Source organism: Tyto alba, unplaced genomic scaffold (assembly GCF_018691265.1).
Source record: "Tyto alba isolate M040663 unplaced genomic scaffold, T.alba_DEE_v4.0 Super-Scaffold_10, whole genome shotgun sequence".
Lineage (NCBI taxonomy): Eukaryota > Metazoa > Chordata > Aves > Strigiformes > Tytonidae > Tyto > Tyto alba.
Genome location: NW_024881262.1, coordinates 18,244,104 through 18,265,613, shown reverse-complemented (window position 1 = coordinate 18,265,613; position 21,510 = coordinate 18,244,104). Strand labels below are relative to the sequence as shown.

The following is a 21,510-nucleotide window of genomic DNA, read 5'->3' as shown; positions in this document are numbered from 1 at the left end:
AAGCTATGCATCCATCTTTCTACACTCCTAAAAGACATTTTGCAAACAAAAATAATCCCACACTGTTGACACTGAATTGGAAGCAAAATTCATTTAACAATTACTATGCAAGATGTCATACTTTTGTTTTGCTTCTTTAAAAAAGATCCACAAGACACTCGTACATCTTCAGAACTATTCCACACATCATCCATTTAATAAAATGCACTAGTAAGGGAGACAAGACAAAGAAAAGCGTATTTAACTGGAGAGGGTAGCTTCATCACTATGCACGATAGAACAATTCTCTTTACAACACTTGAGCAAAAAACAGAGGGAATGGAGTGGCTTCAAGAAGAGATTAAAGAAAGAATATGAATTAGACAGGCCTGTAAAAGAAGAGGGGAAAATACCTGCAGGCCCCAATTTCTTCCTTTCCTCCCCTCCGCACAGTAACTTATCAAATGCAAAAATTAGGTATTCCATAAAGGCTGCAATCTCTCTTAATTCTATGTCTATTTTGCTATTCAAAGATACTCAGCTAGGAGCATGCACATCCCCATCCCACATGAGATTAATGAGCAATTAAGTGTTCTAGTAATCATAGTATCTTTACTACCTCTACTTCCCCACTTCAAGTCTTTGAAATGTGTCTTTTCTCCTACTTATTATGTCCCAGCACCTCCAACCCCCATTAGCTACCAAAGATGCCAAATTAATTATACTAACTTTGGGTCTTTTATGCTTTTCAAACTTTATTTATACATTTTCTTCGTAAAAGCTCCTCTGGCAGAACAGTTTTGGGACATAGATACTGTGTACTGACACTTTAAAACAGTCTGATCTGTCCAGCATAAACTACTTCCACAGAAATGAAAGTTAAATAGTTTGAAAACTTTGCTCACTGAACTTGTAGCATCTGTTAAGAAATAGTTTCCAATTAAGTGTCTCTTCTGGCTAATTAGAAAGTAGAGGGTATAAGGCTTCTAACCCTGAACTTTCATATCAGCAGCCTACTGTTGTTTCAAATATCAAGGACAGTATATACTATTAGCATATATTAAGATGGTAATATTCATTACGTGAAAGTTGCATGATAAAAGCCTGAAAGTTTCAGGGGTGCTTTTTTTTATTTTCAAGAAAAATACTGCAGACGTGGTATAGCAATGTGTGTTTTATATGGATACTTTTCTAATTAAAATGACAGCATAAGCATTCAAGCATGACAGACTGAGCTAAACACACCTCTTTTTTTTACATAACTCCATTAACTCTAAGCTTAATAGTGATTACACTTCCTTAATACTCTTCCTACAAGATTTCATTTACTGCTGAAGTTACAGTACAGACTAAGGAGAGAAAACCTAAGCAAGCCAGACTTCAGGGCATTAGAATCTGCACTATGCAGTTTTTCAGCTGAACTCCACTGTCTTCCAAAGAATACCACAGTAATGATGGAAGTTAAAAGTCCAGCTACATTTTTTAGGAGACATCCTAGTGAGCATGGTCATCTAAGTAAGAAAGGAAAGTTAGTTCCTTTAATCCAAAAACTAAGTAAAAGATAACTTCCAACTACTACATATATTTATTCAAGGTTCCTACCTTTGGGTATGTCATTATTTCAAACCCCTTTGCTTAGACAAATAGCTCGGAAGGTACAGGGATAGAGTACAATTATTAGTTTCACACTAATGCCTGTGCAGACTATTTTCACATTAGGATTCAGCACAAACTTTGGGAGTTGGTAGATGATTGCATCTATATAAGTTTATACAGACAATTTAAAAACTGACACTTTGAACTATCACCAGCTGTCACCAGTAAGAGCTTTCAAATTCTGCTGAAGCAACCTGAAATTACTTCAGGTTCTCCTCCACTCTCCCACCACAAATGCTACTGTAGTCTGTGCAAGTATGAAGAACAAAGCAGCTTATATGATAGCCAGTCACAAAAGTGTGTTTTAAAATTACCCCCACCTCGAACGGCCACCAACCTTCCCAACAACACAACAAACACCAAGAGGAGGTGCAACTCTAATTTTTTGCCATAACCTGGAATACTATCATGTAGTAACCAAAAACCTTGATTTTGGATGTACCTTGACTTAACAGAACTTAAACATTTATATCACTATATTCTACTATAGGCTGAGCTTCTGCTTCTAGCTGCCTAGTCTGGACTTGCACTAGTCACTTTTTGCTTTTAATACTGTCAATAGAAAGACCAATCCCTTCCAAAGTAGGCCTTTTTAACAAGTTAGATAATACACATGAAGCACAGATAGGGGCCTACAAGCCCCAACTCAGCTATGTCTCACACAAGCTATCTGCAAACCAGAGGAAATAGAGTAGTTGGCATCTTCTGTACTTGTCACACTCCGTGATCTCAGAGCAGTATTTGTGAGTCAATGGGCACAAAACTCTGGATCCTTCAATTCCTTGCCTCAGCTGTTCAAAGCTTAAGCATGTCAGGTTAGCACCTTTAGAATACCTTCCCTTAAGGGAACTAAGCATAGAGATCCCTACTGTAGCAACTACCTTTCATGGTATAGCTGTAACATTTATGACAATATAGCTAGTCAGTGGTATAAAAACTGAATACTTAGACATACTTTTGCGCTTTGTTTTTTTCTTCTCCTGTTAGCTTTTAGCTTGGCAACTAGATATTTTACGCTAAAAGTCAGGCATCTAAAGTACTCCAATCTGAAACGATCCAAAAACACAATAAGGAGGAATTGTCCCTTTGCTTTACAACACAAACAAGTAAAAACCAACCTACTATTAAAAAGAGATCCCACTAGTGTTGGCAGCATTTCCAGAAACAGAACCTCTCCTTTTCCTGAGAAGCTAAGATTGAAGACTGGTTCTTTCAAACACTTTTCACAAGACAGCTACCTTCCTTCACTATGTCAGTAGTGCCATGAAATGACACTTGTTTAATCTATGAACATATGTAGATACATTCTCACTGAACCAGGGTTTAGCAAAAGAGTACAAGTACTCTTTGATGAGGACTATTAAACTCCAGCTTCCCACCCCTGTCAGTTTCAAAGCTGTGTTACAGCCAGCATACTAGAGCAAGAATATTTTTGTCTAAAGTACTTCTATCTTTTATACACAGCAGGACTTAAAATATTCACAGATATTGTCAGTGTAGTCAGAGACCCAACATTGAAAAACAGCTGAAAATTACAGTTTCTGTAAACTATGGGTGCTTATACATTTGTAACACTTGAAGGCAAGTAACAAACTTCTGATGGATTTACATCCTGAAACCTTAATTCAGTAATGACAACAAATCAGTGGGGTCCAGAAGTGAAAGATTTTTTGACAACAGAATTCAGGACACTTGCTACTGCTTTCAAGCTTATAGAAAAGAGGACATTCATTATTTTATTTCTGTTTTGTTAAATCCAAAACTATTTAAACAACCAATTGCTGTTAAGTATCATCCAAATAGTATACATTATCATATGAGTTCAGCAGAAAGTATTTGTAATAATGAACAGACTATTAAACATAGAAGGAAACTATGAAGTAAGATGAAAGCCTTATTATTGTTGCAGCCTTGCTTATTTCACCATAACTACCCAAGTGATATGGTTATTGAAAGCTAGAGCTGTTCACTCAAAACTCCTTTTTTTTTTCCTAAAATTATCACAAACTACACTTTGCTTTGCCTTTCCTCTCCTCTTTTCCTCCTCCAAAACAGTAAGCATGCATCAAAAATATGGAACAGTAAATTATTCTAATGAGACACTTGTAATGTTATGAAGTACAATAATACCAAGGAGCATGGAGATTCTATACCTTTGTACTAAAACCAAGAAGTTCACCTATAAGCCAAGGCCTTGTCAGTTGACATAACCATTAGTGACTAAATGTTCCAGTTGCTCAGAGTGATACTGGAGAGGAATGGAGGGGGCAGTGTGGAAGAACCAATGCTTAGACATATATATATATATATATATATATACACCATTACAGAGTAACTGAGAAGCCTGCAGTGCTTTTGTACAAGAAGTATTTACGTGGAATGCTCTATTCCATTACAGTTGGCCTTGTCAAGAGAGATGAATTCCAGATGAAAGAAAAAAAAGTCTTACAAGGTGTGACTAATAAAACCTGTATTATTTAGTCTGACAAGAAGGTTATAAATGCTTCCTATAAGTGCCAGGGGTAAAACACCAAGAGAATAAAATCACTTAAAATTAGAGGATAGCATTGATACAATTAGAAGGCAAAACAGTTACGAGAAACTTAATGCTGGAAATGAGATGATCATAAATTTCAAGAAACATGCTAAAAGAAATCTCCCAAGAAGACTGAATTAAGAAAAGCAAGTATGAAAACAAAACCAATTCATGCACTTTGCTGCTTTTTAGATGGTTGCAAGTTGGTTATCTAAGTGAAATACCAACAGTATTAGCAAATTACACTTTTCACATTATTATGTCTCTTACTAAGCTTATTCCTAGACAGCAGTACTTCACTGTCCTCACAGACAACTGACAAACAAGTTCTGTTGTTCTCCTAGGCCAACCAACAGAGATTAAATGATCATGTTGCTCAGGACTGAGGTGCCCAGGTACAAAAAGTACTTTAAAGGCTTAGTTCCTAGTGATGACTAGCATCCCCACTTTTATCTTTTGCTAAGGACGTAACTGGAACACCATTCTTGTTATCTTCTTTCTCAGAAGATAGAAGTAGTCAGAGAAGACACTGCATAGAAGCAAATCCATATTATCTGCAGTTTGTGAAGCTTTTCTTGTCCTGTCCCATGGTACCTACCACTGAAACTGTTGTGACTAAGGAAAGAAAACTCGTCCCCACACCTTCTTCTGGGAAGGAGCGGGGGAGGCAGAAGATAACTCTTCACAAAGCAAGCTATTGCAATAAGCAGCGAGTTCTAGGATTTAAAAATAAAAAACCACAAACCATACACCACACTTCTGGATCGGGTTATTCTATGCAGAGGTTGTTTATCCAGCTTGATCCTTCTACTGCTGTGTCACTGTGTGCCCATATGTTCACGTTTGATATCTCTAAAATGTGTGTGTGCCGGGCGGGGGGGGGGGGGGGGGTAGGGAGGGGAGGGGTTGGGAAATGAGGAAATCTGCAAGAGTTAATACATTCAGAAAATATTTCTTAGTTGATGGGGAAGAGCTTTTAGATTAAAACACACTAAGCAATTCACAGTGCACAGCAACTTGTCTTACTTCTGATTAAGTTTTTAAAATGCTCCAAGCACCACTAAAATAAGATTAACATTAATTGCATTAATAGTACAGGCGAGATCTAATAGGGTTTCCAGTAATTTCAAGTGGCCATGAAACTGCAACAACAAAACATATACCACAAACAGAAGCAACACTAGTTTAGAACAGACTGCCAAGAAGACATCAAGGGAGTTAGTGTTTCTGGTGACACTACAGGTGTTGCCAGCAGGAAACATAGTTAGAATTTAAGTGTAAGATCTCAAGCTGACAGAAACTCAGACTTCACCTGAACAAAATATACATAGTAAAGCATTTTGCAAAATAGACACTAGAACTATATATTATGTTTATCCATGGACTTAAGTTACCGAGTAGCAATCTACTTTATTTACAACTACAAGAAGTTTTAATAGCTTATGGCTAAGTCTGTGACAGAAAAAAAAGCCTGATGCACCCAGGGAATATTATTTTACTCCAGACAACCTCTGGAAGCAATAAATTATAGCAACAAGTGTGTTCACTGCATTTCATTTTGAAAGTGACAGATTGAGAGATTACTTTGCCTCTAACTTTGGTGGAATCTCACAGGCAACTTTACATTTCTTTTAGGTGCACTTTCAAAAATTAACTCATTGCCACATTTGTATTTACCTTAAGTTTCCAAATATACAGTTCTCAGGTTCTAGCTTGAGTTCATCAGTACACAGCACAGTTAAGTCAGACTCTTCAGTGCCCATTCTGTTCTAACCCCAATTTGGTTTTGTCACTATGTCAAGAAGCCCTAAGCTATTAAAAAAAAAAAATATCCCACACTTACTTGCGTGACCATAGTGCTTAAGTATTTAAACATTGATGGAAGACATTTAAGTGGTACCATTCCTTCACATACTAAATTCCACAAAATTATTCTTTCCTCTTCGAAATTAACCTGAAGAGAGCTCAGTTTCCACTCTCTCCATGAAGTATTTAAATTTGCCATTTGAGGTGTGCAAGGACATATGTCTTAGCAGTGCTTCTTCCAATTCTAGTTACAAAGTACTGATGAAATTTCTGAACTGGAGTCCTGTTATGAAGAGTCTAGTATAAAACATGGCTACGTTGTGTTGTAAGTCTACAAATACTTGAGGTAAACAAGAAATACGAAGTATGCAGCAGAACTGTATCAACTTAAAAGTTGTCATACAAGAAATCTGAAGAAAGCATATTTGCTGTCTTATTTTTGGCAAAGAAATATGTTTGTTCTTCTGCCAAGCTTTTTGTAACTGAGTAAGAGAATGAAACAAACTTCTTTAATGCATATTCTTATGGTATAATAGCAGTCTTCATTTTATTACCAGTGTTTTACCGTAGAAAGCTATCTGCTAAATAAATCAGGCAGAATACTACTAGAGTAAGATATGGCATCACACGCTGTCATTACATAAACATGAAAAACATTATGGAATAGACTGTAGCGGATCTTTAAAGCACTACTTTTAACACTTGGAATCCTGGCTTAAAGTTTGCTGAACTTATGCAGCTTTAATCCATTTCTTTAAATGATTCAGTTGAAATGGTGTTTTCTCCAGGAGCTGCCTAGTTAACTTCACATCAAGTTGCATTTTTACATGCACCAATGGTATTCCTGCCCCTTCCATTACTTGAATCCATTTATTTTGTTTAGTGGTGTTACTGAACTCTAGCTATGCAGCTTCTACTCAGGTGCATGTTAACTCAGGCTTACTCACACAGACTATGCCTACTTGCCCTTGTTCAAGTTAGGGATTTCCCACCTTCCCCTTATCCCTTTAGCTCATCAGGCTATTATATCAGAAACAACTGCAAAGGTCAAAACAAGTAAAGTTTTAAAGAGAAATTACAGTTCCTAGTCCATAACTTGATTATAATGGAGTATATCCTCAAAATAAAAAGGAAGAGAACATTTATTCTCTAAGGAAGGCAGAGTTCCAAGTCTGTATTCAGCATACAGCCTATTAATATGCACCTTCAGTTACTTTCTTCATTAGTTCTCTTTAAATGCATAGCCACATCTCACCTGTGATCAGAAGGTTCAGTTACATTGCACACACCTTCCAGGAAGGGACACTCTCTATACTGAATAGGCTAATTACGTAAGGGATTTGACATTAGAAGACACAGAACATTGTTAACATGGATAGGATGCCATCTTCTAGCCCTGATGTTAACCTCATCTTACAGTGTTATCTTGTCCAAAAATAGACATCTATCACAGATTTATATTCCATATAGATATAGGATGTAAAGACAGCTTCTCCTCACTAACTACAGGAGTTAAAGCAAGCATCTAATCATTATACTAGCATCAAGGACATTTAATGCAAGTCCTTGATTGGTTGGGGGGTAGGGGAGGTGTGTCCGTATGTATGTGCCATTTTTTCCTTTTCTTTGGGGCAGGGGATAGGAGAGGGAGGCAGGCAGGCATGGGAGATGTTCAAGTCCACCATCACCAGTGTTACCACGTATGTAATGTTTACATCTTTCCTTTTTTGGTGCCTCAACTCATTTAATATTGCTACTAAAATTTCATTGTTTTAACTTATAAGATACTACATGAAGCTGTATTTTTTTTATTTCCATATTTACCTGTACCTCTACTTTTACATCTAAGCAGTCTTGAACTAACAGATGAGGAACAGAAGAGACTTCAAGCAAATAAAAGCCCACAGTACAGAGAGAAGATAATTTCTCCTACCCAGAGTGGGTAAGAAATCATAACAAGCTCATAGTGAAGCAAGTAAGACATGGAGAAAGACCAGGGAGAACAAAACAGCATGCTTTCTAAAAGCACAGATAGCATAAGACTACACCTAATTACTTTGGAATGTAAGGATGTAAGTATGACCTATGAAGGTTTGTCCCAGGCCTATTTTTCCTAATGGTTTTACCTTTAGGAACTACCCCTAAAAATCAAAGCAAAACTTCTTCATTACAGTTACTGTTCTGCATTAATAACAATTTATATTAACTACGCTTTAAAACACACAACAGTAGTCAGCCACAAATCTGAAGGAGATGCACATTGCTGGTATTGAGCCTAATGTCTGCCTCATGACTAGACAGCCTTCTGAGAAGTTTAACACCTTCATCCCCAAATAACACATGTACATCAGAAAATAAAGAACATGTTTGTATTCTTTCATTTCCAACTTTACAGAAGTCTAACAAGTAGTTGCCCTTCTTTACGCTAAGTTTACTTATTAGAATGTTCTGCAATGAAACAAGGGTTGTCAATAACAAGTTACTCTGAAAGCAGAATAAACATGAAATATACCTTGTCTTTCAGATCTTAAAAAAGCCTTCTTGCACCAGGGACTTCAGATTCCATTTTGAAATACCAAATTGCTCCCTACAACTCAAGGTTCACATTCCAGGATATGACTCAGACTCTTTCATACATCTTAAGAAGGTCAAATCTTTGCAGTTCAGCATGCATACTTTATTGTGAACACCATCACAAAGCAGACCAGTCCATTCAGAAACCACTGAGAAACACATTTTCCCCATTGCTCCAAGAGACATCACTGTACTGCTACACATTGTAGAATCCTTCCATCTTCTTCTCTACAAAACACTTTGTAGGTTTGTTTTGTTTTTTTGTTATTTTTTTTGTTTTCCCTTCTTATCACTCAAGAAGATAGAGCTATTTTATCACTACAGTGATCAATGAAAAACTATTTATTCAAGAGTAGATAAAGTCAAGTGGTGAGCAGGGCCAAGTGACCTCCAGAGGTCCTTTCCAAACTGGCTTACTCCGTCAATCATTTCAAGAGAGGCTTTTTAGGAGCAACTGAAGGCAACTATGGCTTGAACACCATTGCTAGTACTTCTCACACATCTTTAATATTGAAGCCAGTATTAGACCACCGCTATTAATTTTTTTACTATGTATCTAACTTCCCCAGTTTTTCCTATATAAAAGTCTTCACTTCAAAAGTTGACTATCTATTGCTCTTCTACATGGCAGTTTTCTGCCATATTTGTACTGAGTATGTTCATGATTCAAGTAAGACTGGCAACAGTCAGTACATTGCAAGACAAGCCTTATTATAGACAGTGAGAGTAAACAGATTGGTTATGTGTGCTCTAACCCTGGCTGTCAGACAGAATTGAAGGAGAATATGACTGCATATTTACACAGTTAGATTTTACAAACTCGAGAAAATGTTCATCACATGGCAGTATTAGGAGAACAACTGCTCCTCAGAACTGGGCTTCGTAACCACCACTGGTATCTGAAAGCACGCAGCAGAGAAGCTAGTTGACTTACCACTGTCTTTCTGTACTGCAAACTTTCTGACTATACACTTGGTATCATGTGTAGCTAGAAATTTAAAACATGAATTCAGCAAGTAAATAAAGTTAATCATTTTATTAAAAAAAGACATCCTAGAACAAGCAGCTACACACAAGCATTTTGTCATGCTTGATCATCACTGAAGTCTGAAAATAGTTCTGCTCCACGAGAAACATATTATTTCATATAAATTGGAAAAAAAAATCAGAAAGAGTTAATGTGACTTTGTTTTGCAGCTACCAACCTCATGTCCTCAATTAAAACTAAGCTACTAAAATCCTCTGCAAGAAGTTGGTTCATACACTGCCATAAATCTGCTATGATACTATATAGAGATTGAAGTACTATGAGCAAATTCAAAGTATCACTTCTTCAGAAAATTAAATCCACTGACCAAAAGGTAATCTGTTACCCTAACAAAAAATTCAGTTGTACCTTCAGAGTCAGTACTGAATGGGGCAGTGATAGCTTGATGAAAAGTTTCCACTGTTAGTGTGTCCAAGTCCAAAAAGTGTTTTATAGGGAGTGTTGCTAATTTGACAAGTCATGAACACGACACAGATCTAATAGGCCAATGGGAAATCCCAGAAACATTCCAGGTTAAGTTTTTAACAATGTGATAGTACACCATGTTATACAACTTTGGAATCTGATTATATTTAGTCACAATAATTTAGTCTCAGTGTGACAGAAGACAGACCCAGGATCAGAAGTGTTCTACATGATGCTACTTAATAAGCTTGTTAGAAAATATAGCATGTCCTATAAATGTAAGATTAACGCAGATAGTTCTGAGATTCACTTACACTGCAAATTAAGTACAAACATGTAGGTTTGTCAAACAATATCTTTCTTACTCATCCTTCAGCTTCACTGCTTAGAAACAAAAGGAATTTAGTCAGGTTATCTTCCTAGATTGTCTTAAAGTAAGTAACTGTACTTATCAGTGATGTAAGGGCCCACACAGAAATTCACTGCATCTTTGTTCATGACATTAAAGTCAACTTCATTACATTTTTCATAAACTGCTGCCGAAGGAATACAGTGTCTTTGTTGCCTGCAGCTTCAGGCCTCACATTTAGGAATGATTTCATAACAACAATTTTTCATTACATTTTTTTCTATAATATTTACATTCTGGGTTTGAAGGCAGTCAGAATGCAGTATCAAAAGGAAAAACAAAAAAATGAACTTGTGCATGATTCCTGATTGACAGTTCTGATTATCCATGTGCTGGGAAGATACAGGTTGTTTCCCTAATGGTCACTTTGACCTGAAGAACTTTTGCAAGACATCAAAAGACTCCATTTTCATAAGCCTCTTACTCAACAGGTTGGCACTCCTACTGAAGTAGATCTGCTATATTAATAAGTAGTAATGTCACACTGTGGATGACCTACAATTTTTCTAACAGCTAAGACCTGTTTTGGCTCTTACCTATGGAGCCATCTGGAGACTGAAGAATATTCAGACTTATAGTTGTCAATTCACTCTTACTACTCCCAATTCTTTCAGAGAGACCCCAGGAGTGGGGGAAATCAGATTACCTATATTTCTAACACAACAACAGGATACACCAAACAATAAAAACTAAAAATATCCTTCCATTCTAAGATCAAAACCAGTGCATATGCATAAGCAAGCCATTCACAATCAGTTACAAACACAGAAACTACTATATGTTAAAAACATACAAGTTTCTGAAAACCTGAAGTATTATTTACAGTATTTACTCACCAGAACACTACTTTTAAACTTCTTAGTTCAAATACAACATTGTTAAAATATTAGCTGCAAAAACTGAAATACTAATATTTTGATAAATACATTCCATTCCTATCAATATTTATTAAATAGACCAACAAACAATTGAAAAGTATACAATTATTTTTCAAGTACTGCTTTCATGTTCATTATGCATTTTTATATATATTATAATAAAATATATTTTTAAACTTTTAGCTTAATGAAAAACTTAATCTCGCTAATCTATTTGACTAGAAATCAAATACCAGAAAACACCTCTATACAATGAGAAATCTAGTCTTGGGCGTAGGAAAGAAGAAAAATATACCAGAGATAAACAGAAGTAATCACAGCAGTGCTAGCTAGCTTTTAAAGTCTTACAAAAAAAGTATATACACAGTGACAGTTCCCCTACAAAAAGCTTGTAAAATTAATTTAAATTTAAGTGATTAGAATTCTCCTTCTCATTATGAAGGATGTACTTCATATTTGTCAGGTGGCAACTACTCAACTCCACTTTCTGACAGCCCTTAAGGCACCAGGAAGTTCAATAATCATAAAACACACAAAAACTATGGAAGTTACCCTGTTTAAATAAAGTTCTGTGTTATGGTGTTAGAACCTCTGGATCAATATTATTTCTGCTGAACAAGGCAGGAAGAAAAAAAAACCCTGAACAGCCTTTTGGAAAAAAAATATTTCAAATTCAAATTATTATTGGATGGCTGCACATAATAAAGCCACCCTCAAAACAAACTGCACACTCTCTAAAAATGTTCCCAAGTTGCATGCCAGACTTACAGAATAAATTTAGGCCAGTACCAAGCACTCATTTCTTCCCCGTGTGTAAATGCGACACAATCAGGCCTCACATGCAGGCCTCTCTCTCCAATACAGGCAGGACCTTTGTTCGATACGTCGATGTTTTTCCCCCAAAGCCCTTGACATAACTTTCCATTCTTTCCCCTATTATTTTCCGGTTCACAGTCTAGACTTTCGGACTCCCGTTCTGTGAAAACCCCTGGCTGTCGAGAAAGCCAGGGCACTAGGAAGGGGAGGAGGGGGGGGGAAGGGGGAACAATAAAAAAAAGTTGAACAGCAGGAAGACAGGCCTACAGGTCTGGCGAAAGCCCCGGTATCGGTTTGTCTCCCAGCCCCAGACAACCAGAGCAGGAACCAGTAGGCAGCTGGCGTCAGTGCTACCAGCACCTCAAAACTTCTCCCACTCCCCAGCCCCCCCAGCCCACCGGGAAAGGGGAAGGAGGAAGAGCCAGGCAGGAAAGGCAGAACCCAGCGTTTGATCAGCCTCCAAGTACGACGCATTATGCAAGCAAACGCGAGGACCAGGCAACTTGCTTCTTGACTGAAAGCAACAAAAACATCAGCTCTAAAACATTAACTGCGAAAATAACCCCTCTTGTGGGTAGTCAGCACTGTAACTCCGACCCTACAGGCGCCTCCATTCTCTTCCCACCTTCTTCCTCCCCCCCCCCCCCCCCCCCCCCCGCCAAAAGCTTGTGAAATATGGACGTCGGCCGATTATTTAGCATTTTTATCGAGCCGGGCACGGGGGGAAGGAACAAGGAGTTGCTATTTTTTTCTTTAAGATATTCGATAGCTCTTTCAGGAGAACAGAAAAAAGAAAAAAAAAAAAAAAAAAAAAAAAAAGAAGCCATTAGGAAAAAGGGGGCCAACCGAAGTGGGGGAGGGAGAAGACGGGGAAGGGCATATAAATCCGTACGGCAGTGTCAACACTGACACTGCCCTTTTGTATTAGCAGCCTCAGAGGGCCCGGGGAGGGGAGGCCACGCTCATCCCCCCCCCCCCCCCCCCCCCCCCCCGCCGGGCGGCCCGGGCGAAGCGAGGCGGCGGGCAGCAGCCCCACCACCGCCACGGAGAGAGGGGATGTCCCTAGAGCGGGCCCCGGTAACTGCCTGGCCATTTTGTCAGCTCTGTTTCCACCCCTTCCCTCCTCAGCGAGGGCCCCCTCCCTCTCACCCCATTACACACCTCCGGGCCCCGACACACACACACTCACCAACGCGGCGTCGTGTCGTCCCCATCTGCCCCCCCCCCTCCCCAATCCGCAACAATGCTCCGGGATGGCGCTGCTCCCCTCCCCCTGCCCCGGGCCGCCGGGAAGGGCAGCTCAGTTAATGCCGGGGATGACACAACAGGCCCGGCCTGGAGGCTGCCGCCGGGCCCAGCGCCGCGCCACGCCACACCGCCCCGCTCCCGCCTCCCCGGCGCCCCCTGAAAGGGGGGGGGGGGGCCGGGTACCTAGTTTGTCCCGATGCGGCCTCCACTGACGCTCCGTGCCTCCCCTCCTCCCGGCAACAGCCGCCTCTCTTCCCTTCAATTATCAGCTGAAGCCGCAGCACCAAGCAGCGCCTCGTCCGCCGCCTCCGCCGCCGAACCCCTTCCAGCGGCGCGAGGGGGAGGCCAGGGGACTACTTTCTCCCGGCGCCGGGGCCCCGCCGGGGCCTGCGCGCCCCCCCGGGCCGACGGGCGGCCCCTGCCCCGGCTGCCGCCCCCCCGCGCAGCCCCCGCCGCGGCCGTGTGCGCGCCCCTCTCTCTGCGCTCGGCGGGGTCGGCGCCCGATGCCCGGTATCCCTCCGCCGGGGTCGTCACCCCTGGGTCCGCGCGAGTGTCTTCTCCCCCCCAGCCCCCCGGGTGAGGTCGGGGGGCGCGGGAGAGGGCGGGGAGGCGGCGGGGGAGTGGGGCTGTGCCGGCGGCGGGGGCGAGGGACCCTACCCGGCCACCGCGGAACTGCCGGCCCTGCTCCTTTAAGAGGGGGCCGGGCTCCCGGTGACCCCGCGTGATGTCCGCCTCTTCCTGGTTGCCATAGACACCGGTTTCCAGCGTCCCAAAATGGCGGCGCTGCTGCAGGAAGAGGTGTTCGAGGTGCGCGGGCAGGCCCCGGCCCCCAGTAAGGACCTCTGCCAGCTGCTCGTCACTCGGCGGGAGGTGGGTGCCGGGCTGCCTGCGGGCGGGGTCGGCGTCCGCCCCACCGTCCTCTCCCTTTCTCCTCGCAGGGGCCGCTTCTTCCTCCGCCCGGGAAGGCAGGCAGGCAGGCAGGCAGCTGGCGCCTGACCCCGGCTCCAGCGGCAGCAGCGGCTGCAGTGAGGGCTCGTGTCTGGGGAAGGGCTGGTGAGGAGCGGAGGGGCCTGCAGCGCCATGCCGGGGCAGGGCGGGGGTCGCCTCCTAACGCCGTCAGGCGGCGACCCGGGAGGCGCCACCAGCGCGTGCTGCTGGTTTGGCCTCCCGAAGGCTGAGAACGCCGCGCTGCAGCCTTGGGATGGGGTGTTGGGAAGTAGCTGGGGAGCAGGTAAGGGTTTGCTACCAAAAGGGATTATTTCCTAGCGTGGGTGAAAGCGTGTCCGGACGAGAAGCCTGTCTATGTGGGAGACTTTTTCTACCTAGAGTATCCCTGGCCTGTGGGAAGGGGCTCTGGGTGAGGACCAGTGGAAGGGGGGGAAAAGAAAAAGATCCTTCAAAACAGCGAGTTAGTAGCCTTGCAAAGAAGTATATATACATCTGTCGTTTTGTAACTGTAAAACTAACTTAAATCTACTCTTAGAAATGCCTCACAAATAAATGAGTTGCTAACATTTAAATAACTAACAAATTCTTAAGTAATGTTACAGTAGTTCTCCTAAGGAAAGACAAGATTAGCTGCAGTCTCAGAGTAACTAGACTTAAAGTGTGGGGAAATAATGGTCTAGCATCTCATTTCAGGAAAATTAAATTGGTCATCTGGGAATAGGAAGACTATGTATATTTTCCATATACTACCTGGAGGTGTTTAGGTGTCCTGCCTTATGGCTGTGTACATAACTGGTTTTCCAATCATGGAGATAAGCGATGCTAAATATCCTGGAAGCCAGTTTGTTTTGTTTTTTTTTTATTTTACCTCTTTTGGAAATAAGCTGCAAAATATGCTATATGAACATTTTTCAGAAAAATCTAACAGTAATCATTGATGAAGAATATTTGATAGTGAACAAATGAGATTTAACATCTGATTATGTTTGTATGGTTATGAAATAAAAATACAAATCTATAATTTTTGTTTCATTTGGATCTGTTTTTGACTGGCTTGACTTTGTGTGTGTAAGAGATGAACATAGATGCTCAGGGTGGACACACTGATATAGAAGTTGTGAAGTTGAAAAAATTCTTCTGAGAAAGCCTTTAAAATGTCTTACTGGAACAAAAAAACAACATACTTTGAAACTAGGAGGAAGTTTCTGTTTTGTTTTCCCAAACTAAAACAAAATAGTGAACATAGTTTTTTCCAGGGATAAGGGAATTGTGAGGTTTGTAATCAAGAAATTAGAGGGAGAGTGAGGTGACAAACAGAAGTTCAGCTGCAATTCCAAGTGTTGTGTGTTCTGTGTATTATATGCTGTACTTTTTCTGTCTCTGGTGCCAAGATTTTCTTTTTAAATCATCAGTGTCTTTAGCGGTTTCAGAAGGGGTTTTGATTTTGTTCTCAAAAAAAAATTTTAAGGTAGAATTGACAAGGCAACCTTAGGGAGCTTTGAGTTCCACCAAAGTTGAGAGTAATTACGGTGCTGCACAATAGCTGAGAAATACATGCTTTTCTGCAGCTGAATTCTTCTAATGGGCCAGTCCCATTGACCTCATGGGAATCATATCGGTGCTGTCCTTGTTCCTGGACTACATAATTGAGTGTTATGTGGTTTTTTTAACATTCATTTTTGCGCTAGTATAATAAAAATAATATGTTCCGTATTATTACCATCTTCATTTTCTAGGTTCTCATATCAGTTTCCTGTCAAACACTTTGGATATCTATTTTTGGTTCTGTTTTTAGCTGCCCAAATATATCCTTAAAACAAACCAAAGTCAGTTAACATAACGGTGCAAAAAGCTTTGTAACTGTGGAAGTAAGTTCAGATTATTCTGTAAGCATTTATTAGACTAAAGCATTACAAGCAAATGTCATTGAAAAAGAACTGGTTTGGATTATTTGAAAAACATTGTTTTGATTTTATGATGGTAAGATCATTTGAGTGTGATGCAGTGAACGTATGTGTTTGAATGTATCACTATATCCTCTGAGGCTGATGTATCTGATTCCAGAAAAACTTCCCAATTCAATCACATTTGACTTCACTATTGCTGAAAACAACTAATTTCACATAAGTAATCTCTGTGGCTTTAACTGCTGTACACGTAAAACTTCTGGATGCTAGTTAGCCTTTGTGCAGGCTGTGAAATCTCCTGAGAAGAGATCTGCCTCAAAAATAGTAATTGAAGGTCTAGGCATCACTGATGTGCCAAGTTACATATCATGTAAAATATATTTAGCCATACTGCATTAGCATCTAGGAGGCCTAGTTGTTGGTTCACATTCCCAGTATGCTATTTTGCAGTCTCCTAATAAATAATAGTTATTGCTTGAAAGACCTTACAGTCTGAGCCTCCAACAAAGCACGTAGTTACATGAGTGCTGAAATTTGCTACTTTGAATAGTGCCATTCTTAGAAGTCAGTGGTTTCAATTCAGTCCATTGTTTTTCCTTTAAAAACAAAAAGGGAGTTTGTGGCTGCATGATGGATTTGTATGAAGGCTTCCATATTTCTGTGATTGTTGCCCTGCTTTGAATGGTCTACTTGGGCTTTATGTGAGCAGTAAATTCAGCTCCTTCAGGACAAAGTTAATAATTTACCAGGCATGTCTTATACAGATCCAGAGCGCACGTAGCAGTGGTCGTGGCCAGGATTTCCAGGTATCAGCTGACTATCAAGTCAAACTGCCACAGAACCAGAAATCCTGTACTAATACAGGAGGTCTTAATGTTAGGGCAAGAAACGTACTTGTCCAAGGAGGTCTTATCTGTTGGGAAAAGCAAGTCCATGTCAGCAGGCTTTGTTTCCAAACAGATCATATGAAATGACTGTGGCTTTTGTTTAGCTTTTTCCCTCTTTTTAGGGAATTGACATCTTCCAACATGCAATCTGATATGTTCAGGGTGTGTTCCAGAAGACATTTTTGAAGTCAGCTACTGACTCAAGATCCATACAGTAGGCCCAAACTATTGTATATTATAACTAAAAATAAATGAACTGGAATGGCTGTACATTAAAAGAAAGGCCATCTCAGAGAGCATACTTAAGCATACACTAAGAAGTTTGCTGAAGCGAAGTATAGGACAATAGTAAAATAAAGAGGACAAGACAGAGCAAAAGCATAGTGTCATACCACAGGGGCACACATCTTCAGCTGTAAGCATGTGAATTATTTTATTTCTACAAAAACAAATTGGAAAACATTTATTTATTACTTTCAATACTGGCAGTGGTAATAACAGCAAGGTTTACTTCAGCATGCTTGTTTAACTCAAATCTAGAGAAACTGGGACATCTGTGAAAAGGAAAGCAGGGCTGGCTGCAGACAAAAGCAGAGGCTATTTGAACTCTTCTAAGCAATCAAATGCAACAATAGTTGGAGAAAAAAAATATCTAGAAATGCATCCACTTGTCTGTGTGGATTTATGTGTCCAAAGTGTGACAAGGACACTGATGGTAACTTTTCGTTTTGCAGCAAGAGATAGCTTCCATCCCAGATACAAATTCAATTTAAATTACCTTTCAAAATTAGAGCCATTAATCTGGACTTTATAAACAAAGGTACTGACTACTAAGGAGAGAGCATGCACTTACATTGAGAAGTTAGGAACAGAACATTACCAACTAGTTCCTGCATAAGTTACTTCAAGGAGGAAGCATACAGAGAAGGGGAAAGCCTTGTAAACTCATTGCAAATATCTCTTCTTAAAAGTTGGCTGTATAGAGGTACAGATGCATAAGCGAGTATTCCCAGACTACAGTTCAACCAGTTGGATTGTGTAGGAGAGATCTTTTGAACCATCAGTGAAAAGAATATTTTTTCAAGTAGCTATTTTAAGGCTGCAGTCATAACTTCACAAATGCAGAGAAACTATCCCACATATTTTCCTTGTGTGGGCATCTGCCAGTCCCACTGCAGAAATATAAGACTGAGATGACTTCAGGTCACCAAGTCCTAGTCTGTGCTGTTTCATCTAGCCACATAATAGATCTTCATAGCATAAATGGGACTTGATGTGTTTCAAAGGTAGTGAGGCTTTTTTTGCCTTGCTACTTCACACAGAACAACTGCTCCAGATCATCACTTCTCTGATGGTTAGAAATGCAGTTATACAGAGTAATTTACAGCTTATTTTGTGGGTGGGTATCTTTTAACTTGAATAGTGCCCTTTTGTGTAGGTAACAATGTTATAGATATCTCTGTGTGTGTGTGTGTGTATATATATATATATATAATATCTATATTTAATAAATATAGCCTCTTGTTAGGGTTTGTTTTGTTTTTTTCAATTTCATCTTGTGAAACAGACCCTCTACTTCATCATCACTTCAGTATATTTTTGCTACATTTCTTTCCCTTGGAACTTTTTGTTCTTACAAGTGCCATGTGCAAAGGTATTGGTACTTCACTGTGTCTTCTGGAAAATTCTGTGTGATTTAAATTTTAGGTTTGTATTTAACTTTCTCTACCAAAATCCCATTAGTGACTCTTGACTATCCTTTCATCAGTTATTATTCCAGTGTCTTTCTCTTCTGTCAGCTTTCAATTTATAACCTTTTGGTTTGTGGCAGAAATTATTTCTAAATTAATGACTTTGCCATTTGTACTTCACAATTTTTTTTTAATTTTTATTCCCCATCCAGGAGTGCTTTGAGTTGTTATGAAGGAGAAGTTGGTGTATGTGCCAGAATAAACATACTAAATAGAAAAAACATGCTTGGCCATAAAATGTGTACTAGGAAACCTGCTAGAATTCATGGGAACAGTGGATAGTTTTTGTTTTGTGTGAGTGCATGTAATATTACATATAATGGGAATCTATTTTGTCTCAAGACTGACATAAAGGATAACAACTTGTTTAACATATGCCTTCCCATCTACCTTTCACTGTACATAGTATTTCAAGAGTGATTGAAAAACAAATTAATATTTGATATGCCAGGTATGATTTGCAAGGTTTGTCACAAACAATAGACATTATTTGTTTGTACAAAGCAAGCAATAAATCATATGGCTTCCAACATTAAACATAAGATGACTTGAGACAGTCGCACAAATAACCTTTCAAAATAAAATTTCATCTAAATTGTCAAACAGATGATAAGTACAGATTTTGAAAAGTGCAAGAGAGGAAGTGTAGAAAAGGTCAGTCTCATTTTGGTCAAACAAGGAATACAGACACACACACCCCACCCCCCCAAAAAAAAAGAAAAGTCTGGTGCTGAATCTCCTTATAGGACAGGCTGATAACTAGGAAGATGAGGCTGGTAACAAAAGAAAGTTAATGGGAAAATGATCCACTCAATGTGTAATTAATACTAGCATCTGTCACCATTTAATGAATGCTGCACTAATCAGAGGATTTTGTCATGTTAATAAAATGTTTATCTACTTACCCATAAAAGGCAGGCATCATATGTATACAAAACTAACATTGTTCTGTGCAATATTCCACATACGATCTGCTCATATAACAGGATAACTGAATTTTATCCAATATGTAACTGCAGAATTTTATGTTTGGTCAGAGATCAGCCAACTAGATTCTCTAACAAATACATACACGACATTTAGATGAGCAAATAGTGTAAATAACTAGACAAACAGTTCTTATGACTGTTCTTGTTCTTTACCCATCATTACTCCTATTGTTTAGTGTTCACTTCTACATGTTGAATCTGTTTCTGATTAAATCATATATGTTGTGAGCAGAGCATATTATTTTGGATACTGAGAACTACAATATTTTCTTAGAAGATCCTGTAATTAATTGGTTGCATTTTAAAAATCAAGTTGTTTTCTGGCTTTTTCAGTTGCAAATAAAAATTCTGAACCTACAACACCTAAATCTTAAAAAATGTTTTTAAAAAAAAAATCCCTTTTCAATACACAACCCAATTCCATGTCAGATTTCTATAAACCCTTAATTAAAAAAAAAAATCTTAGCATTTGCAATAAATTTAAATTTTAGGAGACATTAATAAGTGATTGTTTTAGAGGTTATGGCCTGGTTGTTTTTCAGTTGTGAGTACCTTCAGGCTCTATTGAAACCTGCAAGCATAGTTCCTCCATTATGAAAAATGGCACTATAAAGTTAGTGAAATGTTGCCTTTGTATCTTGGACTTGTTTTTAAGTCTTAATAATGACACTTGATATATAACCTATTTGATTGACACAAGATGCTATTTGAAGTGCTTAAGCCAGATGGATTGGGAAAAAAAAATAACAGATGTTACTATAGTAATTAAGCTGAAATTAATCTTTTCCAAGATAAGTCTGATTTTAAGTAAAGATTTGTGGGAGATGAACCTTTTTCAAAGTCATACTGTTTTATTTGCATTTGAAACCTGATGGTTTCAAAAACCTGAAGGATGCCATACCAATTATTGCGTTGCTGGACTAATTCTATTCAAGTCTCTTCTTTGACATTTCAAACAGAGAATTTGAGTTCTTAATAAACAAGAAGTGCACAGAATTTTTTCTAAAGGGGGTTTAAAAAATTGTGCTTTTATTATGAGCTATTTGTATAGACAACTTTAATTGCATAAAACTAGCAAGTTGTTGTTGTTATTGTTTTAAATTAGAATCATTTCAAGCATAGATTGATGACTTCAGGAGAAGGAAGTCATTTTGTTCCATCTGAGGAAATGATGTTATGCTGAAAAAGTATGTTTCCAAAATAATTGAACACTTTCATGGTAATGATATCACCCAGTATTAAGCAATTATTATTAGGAGAATGTTTGTTAAGCCTAAAATACATAGGTAAATCTCCTTTGCTTTTTCACTGTCTCTAAATCAGGTATCTAAATCTGCTTGGAAAGTGAAAACAGTTTCTCTGGGGAAATAATGCTGTACTGGAAAAACAGGAATATTGTTGTCATGTGTTTATGTCCAAAGCTATAATATGTTGGTTTAGCAATGTTGGGAAGTTATGTTATAGTCTGGATACCTGATAGTATCTCTCACTTCTTCCATAATGCGCCACCTCTGGATTTATGCAGTTGCTAGATCTTATCCATAAGGTTTTGAGGAAGATTCGGGAATTCTTTGGTCATGTTGCAATACTGAAGATGTAATCCTGCACAAGAACCTAACTGACGTAGGAGAATTTTTACTTTTAAGAACTGAAATGCAATTTGTGATGTGTTG

General features: G+C 39.2%; 2 protein-coding genes across 7 annotated transcripts in view; one reads left to right on the top strand and one right to left on the bottom strand.

Annotated features, from left to right (window-relative positions):
- The window catches only part of TRIP12 (thyroid hormone receptor interactor 12), an 85,174-nt gene extending 71,461 nt beyond the window's left edge, over positions 1 to 13,713 (bottom strand). For 3 of the 5 annotated variants that reach the window (XM_042793253.1, XM_042793256.1, XM_042793260.1), the window contains exon 1: positions 13,539 to 13,713. The gene's annotated coding sequence lies outside the window, so the exon portion shown is untranslated. The remainder of the gene's footprint in view (positions 1 to 13,538) is intronic. The other 2 variants (XM_042793262.1, XM_042793266.1) reach the window with 1 other exon arrangement.
- Positions 13,714 to 14,124: 411 nt separating this feature from the next.
- Positions 14,125 to 21,510, top strand: part of FBXO36 (F-box protein 36) — a 30,469-nt gene continuing 23,083 nt past the window's right edge. Inside the window, exon 1 of one of the 2 annotated variants that reach the window (XM_042796154.1) lies at positions 14,125 to 14,225. In XM_042796154.1, coding sequence (XP_042652088.1) covers positions 14,130 to 14,225 — 96 coding nt within the window. In that variant the 5' untranslated portion in view covers positions 14,125 to 14,129. The remainder of the gene's footprint in view (positions 14,226 to 21,510) is intronic. The other variant, XM_042796155.1, reaches the window with a different exon arrangement.